Genomic DNA, 14,805 nt, shown 5'->3' on the forward strand with positions numbered 1-14,805 from the left:
AATTCCAAAACTCGAGGGCATAGGTTTAGGGTGAGAGGGGAAAGATTTAAAAGGGATCCAAGGGGCAACCTTTTCACACACAGGGTGGTGCGTGTATGGAATGAGCTGTCAGAGGAAGTGGTGGAGATGGGTACAATTACAACATTTAAAAGGCATCTGGATGGGTACATGGATAGGAAGGGTTTAGAGAGATAAGGACCAAATGCTGGCAAATCGGGACTGGATTAATTTAGGATATCTGGTCAGCATGGACGAGTTGGACCAAAGGGTCTGTTTCCATGCTGTACAACTCCATGACTCCATAAGAGAGCTCTAAAGACACTCAACTTTCATTATTAAACCTCCCCTCAGCTCAGTTTAGGAAATGGGCAACTCTTGGTTTTTAAAACAGTGGCACAGAGTTTTAGATTTTCCCCACAAGAGGAAATATCCTTCCCACAACCATCGTATCAAATTCCTTCAGGATCTTCATCAATGACTTTGAAACTCCAGTGGATACAAGCTCACCCTGTCCAACATTTCCTCATAAAGGCAGCCCTGCCCCATTCCAGGGATTCGTTTGGATAAACCTTCGCTGAACTGTTTCCAGCACGTTTACCTCCTTCCTCAAACAACGAGACCAACATCAGGCACGGTATAACTGAAGCGTAACCTCACTCATTTTGCATTCCCCTGGCCACCCTGGAGTGGCACAGTGGTTAACACTGCTGTCTCACAGCACCAGGGACCTGGGTTCAACTCCAGTGACTGTGTGTAGATTTAGCACATTGTCCCTATATCTGCTTGGGTTTCTTCCCACAGTCCAAAGATGTGCAGGTTACGGTGGATTGGCCACACTAAATTGTCCATAGTGTCCAGGTGAGGTGCGTTAGCCATGGTAAGTGCAGGGTTACAGGGATAGGGTGGAGAGCTGGACCTGGGTAGGATCTCTTTGAAAGGTCAATGCAGAGTTGATGGGCTGAATGGCCTCTTTCCGCAAGGTAGGGATTCTTTGATTCAACAAACCTACGGCCTCAGTGGCACAGGTCACCCTAGACAGGTGCTGACAGGCTCCTCAACCATTCTGGGCATGATTTACCCCGGTCAACTGTGCCCTCACTCGCATATCTACACAGGTTCACCAGCCAGCAGATACTGCATCTGCAGAACTCACTTTCTCCTGGATTCAGGAGCCTGCTCAGCGGGCCAGGGTTGCTGCAGCCATCTGTAACAGCATCACTGGCCGTTCACGGACAGGAAGGTGGTATCAACAACAACCCACCCTGTTCCACCTTGATCACCTGCACACCCTCGCCCACCTTCCACCGTGAATATACATTTTCAGCAGAGATGTACGTCCAACTCACTCACCATCAGTTGTTTGTCTGGAATCTGCAAAACATCCACCAGTTCCTCTATCAAACCATTGTATAATATACTATTGGCAGACTCTTGCAGCGCATTGGAGTAAACTGTGGAAAGGAACAAGAGGGGAGTGAGTGGGACAGTGACCAGAAGCAGAATCCCTGGTCGATTATACCGTTCCCAACCTTGCACACCACAACGCTTCCCCCACTCCTCCGTAAGAGGGAGTCGGGCCGACTGCAGTGCTTGGGCCTGGGGCTTGGTGCCTATTGACAGCATTAGTCCATAGCTATTCAGTGTGGGAAAGCAGCTTCGACCACAAAAAGGTTGCCATTTCCCCCTCTGCGGCTGCCCAGATCAAGTCACTTCACATAAACAAGTCAAAGTTTCAGGAGGAGAACTTCATGCCCAGTTGTGTGCCCGATTACTCACCCGCTCAGGGTAACCAACCGCCCCGTAAGATATAGGACTGCACTGCATTTGCAACGTTTGCACTGTGCTGCCTCTGCTTGGGATGTACCACTCCAGTCGGTGCACTCTGCCATTTCCAGAGCGCCTCCGGTGACTGAGGCGAACACCAGGCATTCCCCCCCCCCCCAGCACCCCAAACCAACAGCCTGCACACTGCTTCATTCCATTTGGTCCACTGCATGCCTACTCAAGGTGATTCAGGAGCTGTTACACAAACATGGCGATATTGGCTTCTGCGAAAAATCAGTCTGGGGGAACATCAAGGTCAAAGAACTTGAGGTGCCTTCCTTGAAACCTCCTGACGACAGCAGGTAAAAACAGATTTAAAGAGCATGCTGACTGAGCGCTAACAAACAGCTTGCACTGATGCAGACCCTCAAAACAAAAATAAAACTCATCTGTAATCCTGCAGTCCCAGCTGGAACACAGTGCACGCCAACACTCCCCCTGACTATTCTTCCTGATGTATGGACCCCAGAGGTCTGTGTGCTCAGAACTGCATCTGTACAGAGTGCTCGGAGCCCCGAACCCTTAGAGGGAATTGTAGCTCCACACCCTAAAGGCAGGCAACAGTCCCAGCTCTTGCGGTGTCCCCTCCTGGTTGACACAAGCATCATCAAGCGATATCCAGCAGCCAGTCGACATTCAGCCTGCCCCAGGAAATCTGCAGAACCCTCGCTGGCTTGAATAATGGCTGGGGTGGCTTGAGGTGGGGGGGATTGGGGATATTCTAGCTTAAGGAACAACTCGAGTTGTGATTATGGCCACCCCATCAGATTGACACCTACAGGGAACTCCTGCCCTTAAAACAGATCCATTTCTGTTGCGGCCATAACCATATACTGTGCTTGTCAGACAAATCTGCTGAACAGACTGCTTAGCTCGGCACGGAAATATAACAGCTCCCCAGTCAGGAACAAGACGATGACCCCAATGCACGGTGCGTACGGTCACTCACCTAATATCGAGATAGCATGTAGCCTAGCTTGAACTGCTTGTAGTCTCTTTTTATGATTCGAGAAGCCGTGTGCTAGCCGTATGTGTGTAAACAGTAGCATCTGTCACAAAAACAAACAGGCATCAGGTAAAGCAGTCACAATGCCAAATGTTATCCTGCTATTGCCTTGGTAGGGCGACTCTGAGGTGGCAACTGGCTTCCTCAACGGATATCAAGATGCTGACAACTGAGCAGCTGGCCATTTCAGAGGGCAGTTGAAAGTCAACCACGTTGCTGTGGGTCTGGAGTCGGCATGGACCAGTTTTGGATCAAAGGGCCTGCCCCGTGCTGGAGGACTCCAGACCCTGGCAAGCACAGCAGATTTCCTTCTTCAAATGACATGTGGCTTTTACTATTTGGTCATTTCCTGACTAACAGGGAATTGAAGGGCATTGGGGGGTGGGCAGAAAGGCGGTGGCGGGTTCAGGGTGAAGAAGTGGGAATAGGGGAAGACAGCGTGGGGGGTTGGTCAATGGGAGGAATGAATCCAGTTGGTGGCAGGGAGGAGTGGAAGGAGGGGGCAGGGGCTGGGAAGGGAGATTATTTGAAATTGGAGAACCAGCTAAGGCCGCAGTGAATGGTGCACAGAGTTTAAGGGCTGAATGGCCTGCTCCTAATGTGAACATTTGTAATTTGGCGGTCACCTTTTCAGGGTAGGTGGTGAAATTCTCTCACTGAGAGCATGGAATTCTCCTCCCCAGGCGACAAGGGGAGGTCAGGTCTGTGAAATTATTCAAAGCCAAGTTTGACTGACAAGGGAATCGAGCAGAGAGGAAAGTGAAGGTATGATTTTAACGAGGTCACCCAAGATCTTACTCGATGGTGGGTCAGGCTCGAAAGGCCAAATGAACCACCTTCTCTTAAATTCCATGTTCCGTTACTGAAGAGAGGCTTAGTAGATATTATACTTGGAGTTTAGAGGAATCAGGGGTGACCTTACTGAAATGTGAAGACTCTCAAGGGACCTTTTGTGGTCAGCATGGACCAGTTTGGGCCAAAGGGGTGCTTGTAGGACTCCATGACTTGACAGAGTAGATGTGGAAAGGTTGTTTCCCTTCATCTATGACCAGAGGGTGCAATCTCAGAGTAAGGAGTCACCCATCTAAGATAGATGGGGAGCAATATAGATGGGGCTGTGAATCTGCAGAACACTTCACAGAATCCCTACAGTGCAGAAACATGCCATTCAGCCCATCAAGTCTTCCTCCCTTCACTGTAACCCCACGCGATATTTTCACCATGGCTAACCCAACTATCTCTGGACACTATGGGCAATTTTAAACAAGGCCAATCCATCTTAATCCTTGGACTGAGAGGGGAAACGAGAGCACCCAGAGGGAACCCACGCAGATACAGGGAGAACACACAAACGCCTTACAGCCCAAGGCTGGAATCGAACCCAGGGCCCTGGTGCTGTGAGGCAACACTATGCCACAAAGAGGGCTGACAACGCCGTTTTGTGAAGCACATTCGAGGCTATTGTAGACACACTTCTAATTATTAAGGGGATCAAATGGTATGGGGGTTAAGACAGCAGAGTGGAGTTGAGGAATTTCAGATCACCCAAGATCTCACTGAATGGCAGAGCAAACTCAAGGGGCCAAATGGCCCAATTCCTGGTCCTGATTAAGACATCGAGAAACATGGCTCACATTAGAATCCTCCGGCGAGCAGCTTTCACCTCTCTCCAGTTTGATCTCTATAGGAGGCCAAGTTTCAGAACTGAGGGGGAAAACTCCTGACCTGTACAAACCCCGCTCTGCCAAAGCACGGCAGGTGTTACAACCCAAGTATTCTCTTCCCATCACATCCACACCCAGACCTGCACCAAGAAGAATGATCTTTAATTGGATGAAGCCTGCAGCACTCACCTGCTTATCTTTTGGGATACTGTACATTTTGGTTAAAGACTCCATAATTTCAGAAGGACTTTCAGATATCTGAGAACAGAAAAGAAAGCCAAGGATGAGAAAGCAGCTCTCAGAGCACCAGCTCTCTTGTACAGTGATCACAAATAACCCTTCAAAGCCCCCAGGTTTGATGGAACACCAGCAGGTAGGATAGGAAACCCTTGTTATCTAATGCCAGCCCAGTCCTGGACCTGAACAGGCAGGACTAATGCAGAACTCCATTCCCTCACTGCACCGCCAAAGGGTGGTGTACTTTCCCACCAGAGGCATACCGCCTACTACCCTAAACTAAGACCCTGCTTCACAAAAGCATGGCAAATAAAAGGCTTTCGGAATTAGTAACTGGCTTATCGACACAAACAGTTCAAATGAAATTACAATTCACAAAATCCTTATAGCATGGAAGCAGGCCACTTGGCCCATCGGGTCAACAGCAAACCTCCAAAGAGCATCCCAACCCCTAGACTCACCCCTTATCCTATAACACTGCATTTTCCATGGCTAATCTACCTCGCCTGAACATCCCGAGATCCCATGGGGCAATTTAGCATGGCCAATCCAGCCTAACCTGCACGTCTTTGAATAGTGGGAGGAAACCTGAGCACCCGATGGAAACATGAGGACACGGGGAAAGCACGTAAACTCCAGCTAGACTATCACCGGAGGGTGGAACTGAATCCGGGTCCCTGGTGCTGAGAGGTAGCAGTGCTAACCACTGAACCGTCGTGCTGACCTAATCAAGGCCACATAAGCGACATTTATGGTCAGATCAGGAAACATGGCGAGAGGCGGAGGAAGACAGCAGCACAGTTCCCCTTTACAGCTCTTATTTCAAACGTGAAGATATCGGGGAGCATGCCAGAGTCCACAGGACCATGCAGTTTCCTCCAGGGACAGAGGACGGAATTGTAGAGGTGGCAAATATGCATCAGTGATAAAGCAAGATCCAAAGTTTGACCCCAGCCCATGGAGTAGATGGTGAGCGGGACTGGCAAGTGTCAAAAGATAAACCCATCGTGAGGGGTACACAAGCACCGTCATTTGAGCAGAAGCGACAACCAGTGGTGGTGGTGGTCGGGGGGGGGGGGGGGGGGGGGGGGGGGGAAGAGGGCACCTTTGGGGCAAACAGTCTGCTATCATTTTTACACAAATGTATAAAACAACCCAGGGCTCGCCAGTCAACCCTGTCAAATCCCCCTATGAGTAAACAATCAGCTGCACCAATCTGGTGTGGTGCTGAGCCACAGAACAGAAAGGCTCCAGGTTCAATCCCAGAATCGCTCAAGGTGCTCGCTGCTTCCTTGCCACTGGCGTCAGTGGCACTGCACCAAGTGGGTGGGATGGCAGAGAGAAAGAAATAAAAGGAGGACGACAAAGCAGCTGTTCAATGCTCCTATTGCTCAGGGACTGGAAGATCTCAGTACTTTTGATGTGCAAGACATCAACCCTTTTTTGGTTTTCAGGACAGACATCCATTCACAGCCGCAAGAATTAAAACAAAGCTGGGCAGGTTGGGTGGTGCGTGGAGACGGAGTTGGACTTTCAGGTCAGGGTGCCGCTGCCATCAGTTCTGGTTGCAATAAGGAACCCGAAACTCTGTTCCTCTCCTCCACAGGTGTTGCCTGACCTGCAGACAAGTTCCATCCTTATCAATTCTCACAAGAAACAAAAAAAAACTGCAGATGCTGGAATCCAAAGTAGACAGGCAGGAGGCACACAGCAAGCCAGGCAACATCAGGTGGTGTACAAGTCGATGTGCAAAAGGACTGGAAAAAGGTTACACCCGAAATATCGACTTGTGCACCTCCTGATGCTACCTGGCTTGCTGTGTTCTTCCAGCCTCCAGCCTGTCTATTTTCAATTCTCATGGCAGGTTTCCAGCAATCCCCCCCCCCCCCCCCCCCATATTCGCTTAGCATTTCACACCCTCGTTTCTATTACCCCATCAGCTTCCCACACCACGCATCCACTTTAGACTGAAACGGAGTGAAACTGAGAATTACTCACCTTATCTAACTGTTCTATGTGAATGTAATGTAGTGTGTTGTTTGCTGTGGCCTGCAACAGAAGAGGTTACAAGACACGGGTTAACACTAGTTCAAGTCATGCAAGACAGAGCTCTGACATATCACAATACACAGTGCTCCCCCGACAAATGGGAAGCTGCAAAGTAGGAGTTATAAAAAGCACCAAACGGTTAAACTGAGGTGTGCGCACATACATCAGGGGAACAAGGATGGATGAAACAAACCTGGAGTGCCTTAAACCCATTAAGGCATATCTAACGTGGTTGGGTCAGCTTGCCTGAATACGTAGGCTTTGCTCGCGTGTTTTCCGTATCGCAAAAATGGTGAAGGGGGTTGAAACATGCGGACAGTTTGAATGCCTAGCTTTTCACACCAAGTTCAGAAAAATAGACACGACAACGATCATGTTGATGAGGGCTGGATGGAGGTGGGTACTGCTGCCCCCGACTGGAGAGTTCAGAACACTGCCACACTCTCGCAATATGGGGCTGGCCACTGCAGAGAAATTTCTCCTCTCAGGGGGTTGAGGGTATTCGCAGTTTCCTAACCCAGGTGGCTGAGCTTTCATTCACTGAGTACAATCAAGACAGAGGTTAACAGCTTTTTGGGAGGGTGAGTGTATTGAGGGAGGAGGCAGGAAGATGGCATTAATAAATGGCCACTCCCTGACGGGCGGAAAAGGACCCAGTACTGCTACCCAAGCTAGGAGAGGCTCTTGGCTGCTCTCAAGCAGAGTTTAACCGGCAACTCTGGACCACCTCTCCAAGCGGGTGGCAGCTTGCATCAATTCTGCCTCTCTGATCCCAACAGCACCTTGAAGTACCACGGTATGGTGAGACACAATACAGCTCAGGAACGGGAGCGACATGGGGGAGCGGGGGGCCTGAAACTCTCAGTTTGACAGCTCAAGGCAGCGTGAAAGGAGAACACTCAGGTACACACAGAAGATTGCAAATCTCTCTGCGTGAGACACAGCATTACTCAAGGTCGAAAGGGCACTTGAAACCTCACATTTAAATTGTGAGTCAATGCCCCCTTCACTCACAAAAGCCAACCACCAATCCACTTAATAATAGTCCCTGCACTCCCGGCCACAGCAAATCGCCTATAGTGTCCCTCACGTGATGCTGGGGAATCTTTACTCTCCAAGGTCAGAGTCATACAGCATGGAAACAGACCCTTCTGCCCAACCAGTCCATGACGACGATAACCCCAAACTAGACAACCTGCCTGCTCCTGGCACATATCCCTCTTAACTTTCTTGTTCATGTACTTATCCAAATGTCTTTTAAATACTGTATCTGTATCCACATCCACCAAATCCTCTGGAAGTGCATTCCATACACAAACCACACCGTGCGTAAAAAAGTTGCCCCTCATGTTATTTTAAAATCTTTTTCTTCTCAGCTAAAAAGAAAGTGCCCCCTGGATTTGAAATCTCCCACCCTAGGGACAAGACACCTGCTGGTCACCTTATCTACACCCCTCGTGATTTTATAAACATCTAAGGTCACCCCTCAGCCTCCTATACTTCACCAAGAACAGGTTTAAAATCGATCAGCATTCTGCGATAGGTTGCTTGCATACCAAATATGCCACATTTAATCCAGCATGTTATTTTAATTTGCAAAAGATCTGTTCTAAGTGTAACCTCAGGTTTGTTACACCCAGTCAGCCACAGCACTTTGCCCCAAGTCAGGTAGTCTGTACCCCCTCAACACGCACACAGAAATACAGGTTGACACTTAAGAGCAGTACTCCCCCTGCTCTATCAGAGATACCACCTTTTGAATAAGATGCTAAATTAAGGCAATGTTCACACTTAAAATTCAGACCAAAAACAAATCCCACAACTTTACTTGGAAGAGTAGGAGTGTCAAACCTGGCATCCAAGCTAATATTTATCGCCTCAATCAACATCACTAGATCAGATTACCTGGATCCTGAATTCGACTATTCCAACATAATCACACTCTTGATAATGCACAAGCTACAGGTCGTTCTGCTATAATGAACGTTTCGTTAACGCGAACTCGCTGTAACGCGATTGACAAATTGGAGACAGTTTCTAAAGTGCAGACTTTTAAAACATGTTTTGGCTGCAATGTGATTACATCACCTGTTTCTATAATATGGGTTGTCCAAGAATTACCCGTATTATATTGTTTTCCCCAGTGATGTGTTTTTATTTTGCAATGAAGGGTTGAATCAATAAGCTCAGTAAAGGAATTAACAGTTCACAGAATCATAGAATCCCTACAATGTGGAAACAGGCCATTTGGCCCAACAAGTCCATACCGACCCTCCAAAGAGTATCCCCACCCAGACCCGTTCCCATACCCTTCCCCTGACTAATGCACTTAGCCTACACATCCCAGAATATTATGGGCAATTTAGCTTGGTCAATTGACCTAATCTGCACATCTTTGGATAGTGGGAGGAAACCGGAGCACCTGGAAGAAACCTATGCAGACACAGGAAGAACATGCAAACTCCGGACAGACAATCGCCCAAGGCTGGAATTAACCCCAGGTCCCTGGCACTGTGAGGCAGCAGTGCTAACCACTGAGCCACTGTGCCACCCCCTTATGGAAGGGAGGCAGGCAAGTGGAGTTGAAGTTTATTGGATCAGCCACGATCTCATTGAATGGCGGTGCCAACATCTTGTGGGCTGTTTTCACTTCGCTGTTTGCAGGAGCTTGCAGTGCACAATGTGCTGCTGCTGCATCTCCTGCATCATCACAGTGACCACACAATGGTCTTCCCTGGCTCTGAAGCACTGAGGGACATTGAGATTGTAAAAGGCAGATGTAAACTAGGGAGAGAATATTTCTCAGTGGGATCTCAGACTATTATAGTAAATGCCTTAAATTTGCAATCTTGTACAGTTTGACACCTGATGACAACAATGTCGGCAATCTGTAAACAGAAAAGACTCCGACCGTAACCTACTTACAATCCATCTATAGCTGGATTATCACAGCCTTGCATCAGTCCATGCCACCCACTGGTTTGATACCCTATGCCTCCAATCAAATGGTCACCAAAATCAACTCTTGCAATTTCAGATACAGCCCTACTCTCGACAGACAACACCTGCACAAACAGTGCGTAGGAGATCTAAAAGCTGATGAGGCATGGTTCACCCCTCATCAAAGATCCCCTCATGAAAAGACACAGACTCTCAGGGTACAGTTCCTACCCTTCAACCAAGTAAAAGTCTACACAGCAATTCTTCAGACTATTATGGTCTAAAGGTTAAAACTACAAGGACAGGTTGCATAAGCCTTGTTTATATCAGTGAGATTTCAGTTGACGGTTGATGGGATATAAATGACAAAATTAAATTAATATACGGATTTGATGGGGTAATTAGGGAAAAATTATTTCTTTCTCCAGCACAAGGGGTGCTTGGGTACACAATTTCTTTATTTTCTCATGGGGTGTTGACTTCACTTTTGCCCAAGCCTATCTGCCTCATGACCATTTCAGAGTCACTGTAGACCTGAAGTCACGTGCCGGAGTGGGTGAGGTCAACAGATTGCTTTCCCTGAAGGTTCTGGAAGCAGACTTTTTAAAAATAATGATCACAATTACCCTTTAATCCCAGATTTTATGAACTGAGTTTAAAAATTCCACGAGCAGCTGTGGTGGGATTCGAACCCAAGACCCCAGTGCAGCAACCAGGGGTGCTGGATTACAAGTCCAGTGACATTATGATGATGCCAACACCTACCCTCCGACCAATCTATCAGAAACACTTACAGAAAATAAGCAAACTAAAGGCATGTTGTCCTTTATACCAGCAGGGGACTGGAATTCAAGGAATCATACTCCAGCCATTCAAATCCCTGGTTAGACCACACCAGGAGTTACTGGAAACAGCTGCTGAGTGAGTGCAGCAGAGATTCACCAAAACAATACCCAGACGGCTAGGGGTTTTCATGACAAGCCGGGATTAAACACAGACTTGCATTGCATTCCCTGGAATTAGGAAAGTTAAGGGGGAAACTGAGCCAAAGTTCTAGAGCTTTGTTGGTGAGCTAATAGGGTAGAGGCCAGAAACTACTTCTGCTGAAAGGGTAACCTGGAATGGGACAGTGCAAAGGCGGTTTGGACCTCCCTTCTGCAATCAGTAACTACTGCAGGATCAATTGCTAATTTTAAACAGAGAGTGTTTTGTGAAAACCAAATATTACAATGGGCTCAGAGCAGGAGAGCAAGCCGGAGAATCTGAAGGGCCTTCTCCTACACATAACGGGCCTAAAACTAAAACACTTCTTACACACCAAGCCTACTCCAGCCTCCAAGGGGCTGTGGGAAGGATAGCGGAACAGCAGTGAGGGTCAATGGAATTGCAAGAGAGTGGTAAACAGCCTTCTATTTGGCTATAGGTTTTAAGTAATGCCGCTAACCAAATGAATGGCAGTAGAGGTGCACGTAGCTGAATGGCCTGTTCCTATATCAAAGGAAACATCTGAATTGCGCTGAACTCAGCACATAACAACGTCTTAATGACGTGCAGGGACCATGTCATAATTTCTACCTCGTTAGCCAAGACGGGACCCCAATGGTTACCTGCCTGAGTTTTGCTCATTCAGTAGTGGCCAGGATTCAAAAAGGGATCCAAGGCTGCACAATTCAAACCCTTGCTCAAATCTGAACAGCAGTGCAAGGAGCTTATACACAGCCCAGTTCTCAACACAAAGTAATACTCGATAAAAACAACTAGGGTCAAGGCAGACCCTAAGTGCGGATAACCCTTTTAATTACTGTCAGAATGACAAGAGCCGGTAGAACAGAGGGGATAGCTAAAGCGAGGCTTCATCTGTGCTCGCACATCAGTTAAGACCCTGTGACGGAAGAGGAGCAGTGGTCACTCTGCCCACTATCTCAGCCTTGCACTAATCCCATAACAGGCCGTTTACCCTCACTGACGACAGAGAGCCTCCTGTGCACAAACTAGGATGTGGCGTTCCCTGTGCAAATGAAAGCTACACCTCACAAAAAAACGTGGGCCATGAGAGGGCAGGTTGGGGGTTGGAGTGCTCTGGGATGTCCCGGGGATATGGAGGGCACTTGAGAAATGAGAGAGCTCTGTCCTTTTAAACTAACGCCTGCTCAGAATATCTTTGGGGAGGAAAAAAAAAACGAAACCTCACCTTTTTGTCCAACTTCACCTCGGCACTTGGCTCTGCATAGAACTCAAAGTGTAGTGTTGTTGCACTAGGTGGGTACTTCTATATGAAAAAAAGGACAAAAAAAAGAGGGAATTTATTACCCGATTTGCAGTTTTATGGCTTTCCTCACTTCTGTATAAGCTGCTTTGTTTGTTTTCACTCTAAACACTTTAATTAGCTCATGTTGAATTACAAAGTTTCTGTCATTTAGAAGTGGAGGGGAGGGGTTTGATTGGCTGCCAGAGTAACCTGACATGAATCAGAGCTGGTGGATCCCAGGGTGTGGGTCCCAAACTTACAGGGGATGGGACTGACTGACAAACCACAGAAGTGGGACTGGGAATGTGAATGCACGCCTTCAACTAGTGCAGGAGTGGCAATTTCAGGCCAAACATTCATGCGTTAGAGCATTTTCTATCCTGCCCTCTCCCGCACTCATTCTCCCAACAGGTTCAGGGCTGCGTTCGTTCCTTCACAGACAACTTAAATGAGAAACAAAATCAAACAGCACAAAAATAAAAATGGGTACAATTGCACAACAGCATGCACCGATGCAGCAGGGTTGCAGGCCATCATTGTTTGCTGCTCTTTCACTGGACTGCGTAGGGAAACAGTGCACATTTTTCTTCACTGAAACGGAAACTGGAGCATCCCTCCCACTCTGGAGCACAACAAACGCCTGGGCTTTCAACAGGCCTGTAAACGAGCACTGCAATTCTTTTGGCATAATGTGAAGAGGCTGTGGGGAAGGGTGCAGAACCGACAAGCGACCTAGCCTGGAAAAGACCACATGAAGGCTGATGTTACTCCACACACTGGCAAAGCTGCAAATACTGTAAACTGAGTTCCGGCAAAGCCACCGGAGGCTATTACACATCCCCAAAGACCGATCCATTTGAGCCACTGCCCTCGCCACTCTCAGATCAAACACGTACCCCACAACTGCATTACGTGACAGACGTTTCTTTCTCTCGAGTGTGGGGAGGGGTTTGTTTCCTATGTGACCATAAGGAGCAAAGTCCAAGTGCAAGAGATGCTTTATTTTTGCCAAGATAGCTACTCAACCAATGACATAGAGATCCGTACAATCTCCCCCAGAAGGCATTTCATAGTTACATCCAGCAGATAGGAAACAGGGAGTTAATTGCTAGAGGTGTTTACAAGGGCAGACTGCAAAACAAAACGCTGGAAAATGATGCGCTCCATGCCCCTGCCAGAGGCCAGCTGCGCCCACCATTTGGCTCAGTGAGCGGGCATGGGAAAGCTGGCCTCCACTAACAGCAGGGTCCAAACTCCTGTGCAGTAGAAAAGGCTATCCAGAGCAGCGAATTGTAAACGAGAGGAGCGCAGAGTGCAGCAGTGTGCTGCATGGCTCAGGTTGGTTTCTGGCTCATTAGCTGACGCCACCTCAGTCCTGCAAAGCATTGGCGACCGAGAGCAAGTCACATCAGGAAGCTCAGCATTCACTTGATGTCAGAGGCTGGGTCAGATTTAATCAGAATTTCCCTGAACGCCCACTCACCGACATCTGTAAGTCACGGCAGCACTCTGCAAGGCCAAATCCATTCTCTTTTCCACCCCAACTCTGTTGGAAGAAAGACAGGAGGGTTTTTTTTCTCTTAAAAAGTAGCAAAATAGGAGGTTAAATTAAAATCTTGCTCCACAAAGACTCAGCAGTAGGTCTGATAGTGAAGGCGGCGTTTGGTATGCTTCCCTTTATTGGTCAAAGTATTGAGTACAGGAGTTGGGAGGTCATGTTGCGGCTGTATAGGACATCGGTTAGGCCACTGTTGGAATATTGCATGCAATTCTGGTCTCCTTCCTATCGGAAAGATGTTGTGAAACTTGAAAGGGTTCAGAAAAGATTTACAAGGATGTTGCCAGGGTTGGAGGATTTGAGCTATAGGGAGAGGCTGAACAGGCTGGGACTGATTTCCCTGGAGCGTCGGAGGCTGAGAGGTGACCTTATAGAGGTTTACAAAATGAGAGGGGACTGGGGAGAGGGGACTTAAACACTGGCTTATTAGGAGCAGCAGTTGGGAGTGTGAAGGAGTACTCCCTGCTTGTCTGAATGGGTGCAAGTCCAAAAACGCGCGAGAAGCTCAACACCATCCAGGACAAAGCAGCCCCCGTCTGTCTGACACATTAAACCGCCAACCCTGCTTTGACATTCACTCTCTTCACCACAGTGGAACCCACGTACACAGTCTACAAGATGCATTGCAGCACTGACGTACAATGGGGTTCAAGTTCATCGCTTCCTAAGAGCAGCCGAGCAGGTAACTAGGGTGGCAGAGGCAGCATATGGCATGCTTGCCTTTATTGGTCAGGGAATTGAGTACAAGAGTTAGGATGTCACGTTACAGCTTTTGTAAGACTTTGGTTGGGCCACACAGAGTACAGAGTTGGATTCTGGTCGCCACATTACAGGAAGGAGGCTTTGGAGAGGTTGCAGAAGAGGATTACCAGGATACTACCTGGATTAGAGGGAATGAGCTACACAGAGAGGCTAGAAAAACTCGGTTTGTTTTCTCTGGAGCGGCAGAGGCTGAGGGAAGGCTTAATGGAAGTATATAAAATTATGAGATGTATAGATAGGGTTGACTATCAGAATCTTTGTCCCAGAGTTGAAATGTCTAATTTTAGGGGGCATTCATTTAAGGCGATTGGGGAAGTTCAAAGGAGATGTGAGGGGTAAGTCTTTTTTTTTTAAACACAGAATGGTAGGAGTGTTGAACATGCTGCCAGGGTGGGGGTGGAGGCGGAGGCAAATACGATAGGGGTGTTTAAGAGACAAGCACATAAATATGCAAGAAATGATGGGACATGGATCAAGGGCAGGCAGAAGGGATTGGTTTCGTTTGGCACAATACCGT

General features: G+C 47.9%; 1 protein-coding gene across 12 annotated transcripts in view; it reads right to left on the reverse strand.

Moving 5' to 3' along the window:
* huwe1 (HECT, UBA and WWE domain containing E3 ubiquitin protein ligase 1) overlaps positions 1-14,805 on the reverse strand; it is a 229,529-nt gene that overhangs the window by 157,390 nt on the left and 57,334 nt on the right. For 11 of the 12 annotated variants that reach the window (XM_087985271.1, XM_043680073.2, XM_087985270.1 and 8 more), the window contains 6 exons: positions 13,452-13,514; positions 11,912-11,989; positions 6,730-6,780; positions 4,684-4,752; positions 2,774-2,873; positions 1,351-1,451 (listed from right to left, as the gene is read on the reverse strand). In XM_087985271.1, coding sequence (XP_087841397.1) covers positions 1,351-1,451; positions 2,774-2,873; positions 4,684-4,752; positions 6,730-6,780; positions 11,912-11,989; positions 13,452-13,514 — 462 coding nt within the window. The remainder of the gene's footprint in view (positions 1-1,350; positions 1,452-2,773; positions 2,874-4,683; positions 4,753-6,729; positions 6,781-11,911; positions 11,990-13,451; positions 13,515-14,805) is intronic. The other variant, XM_087985269.1, reaches the window with a different exon arrangement.

This window comes from Chiloscyllium plagiosum, unplaced genomic scaffold (genome assembly GCF_037043375.1).
Source record: "Chiloscyllium plagiosum isolate Xiang-an unplaced genomic scaffold, Cpla_swu_hap1 HiC_scaffold_51, whole genome shotgun sequence".
In the NCBI taxonomy this organism is placed as follows: Eukaryota; Metazoa; Chordata; class Chondrichthyes; order Orectolobiformes; family Hemiscylliidae; genus Chiloscyllium; species Chiloscyllium plagiosum.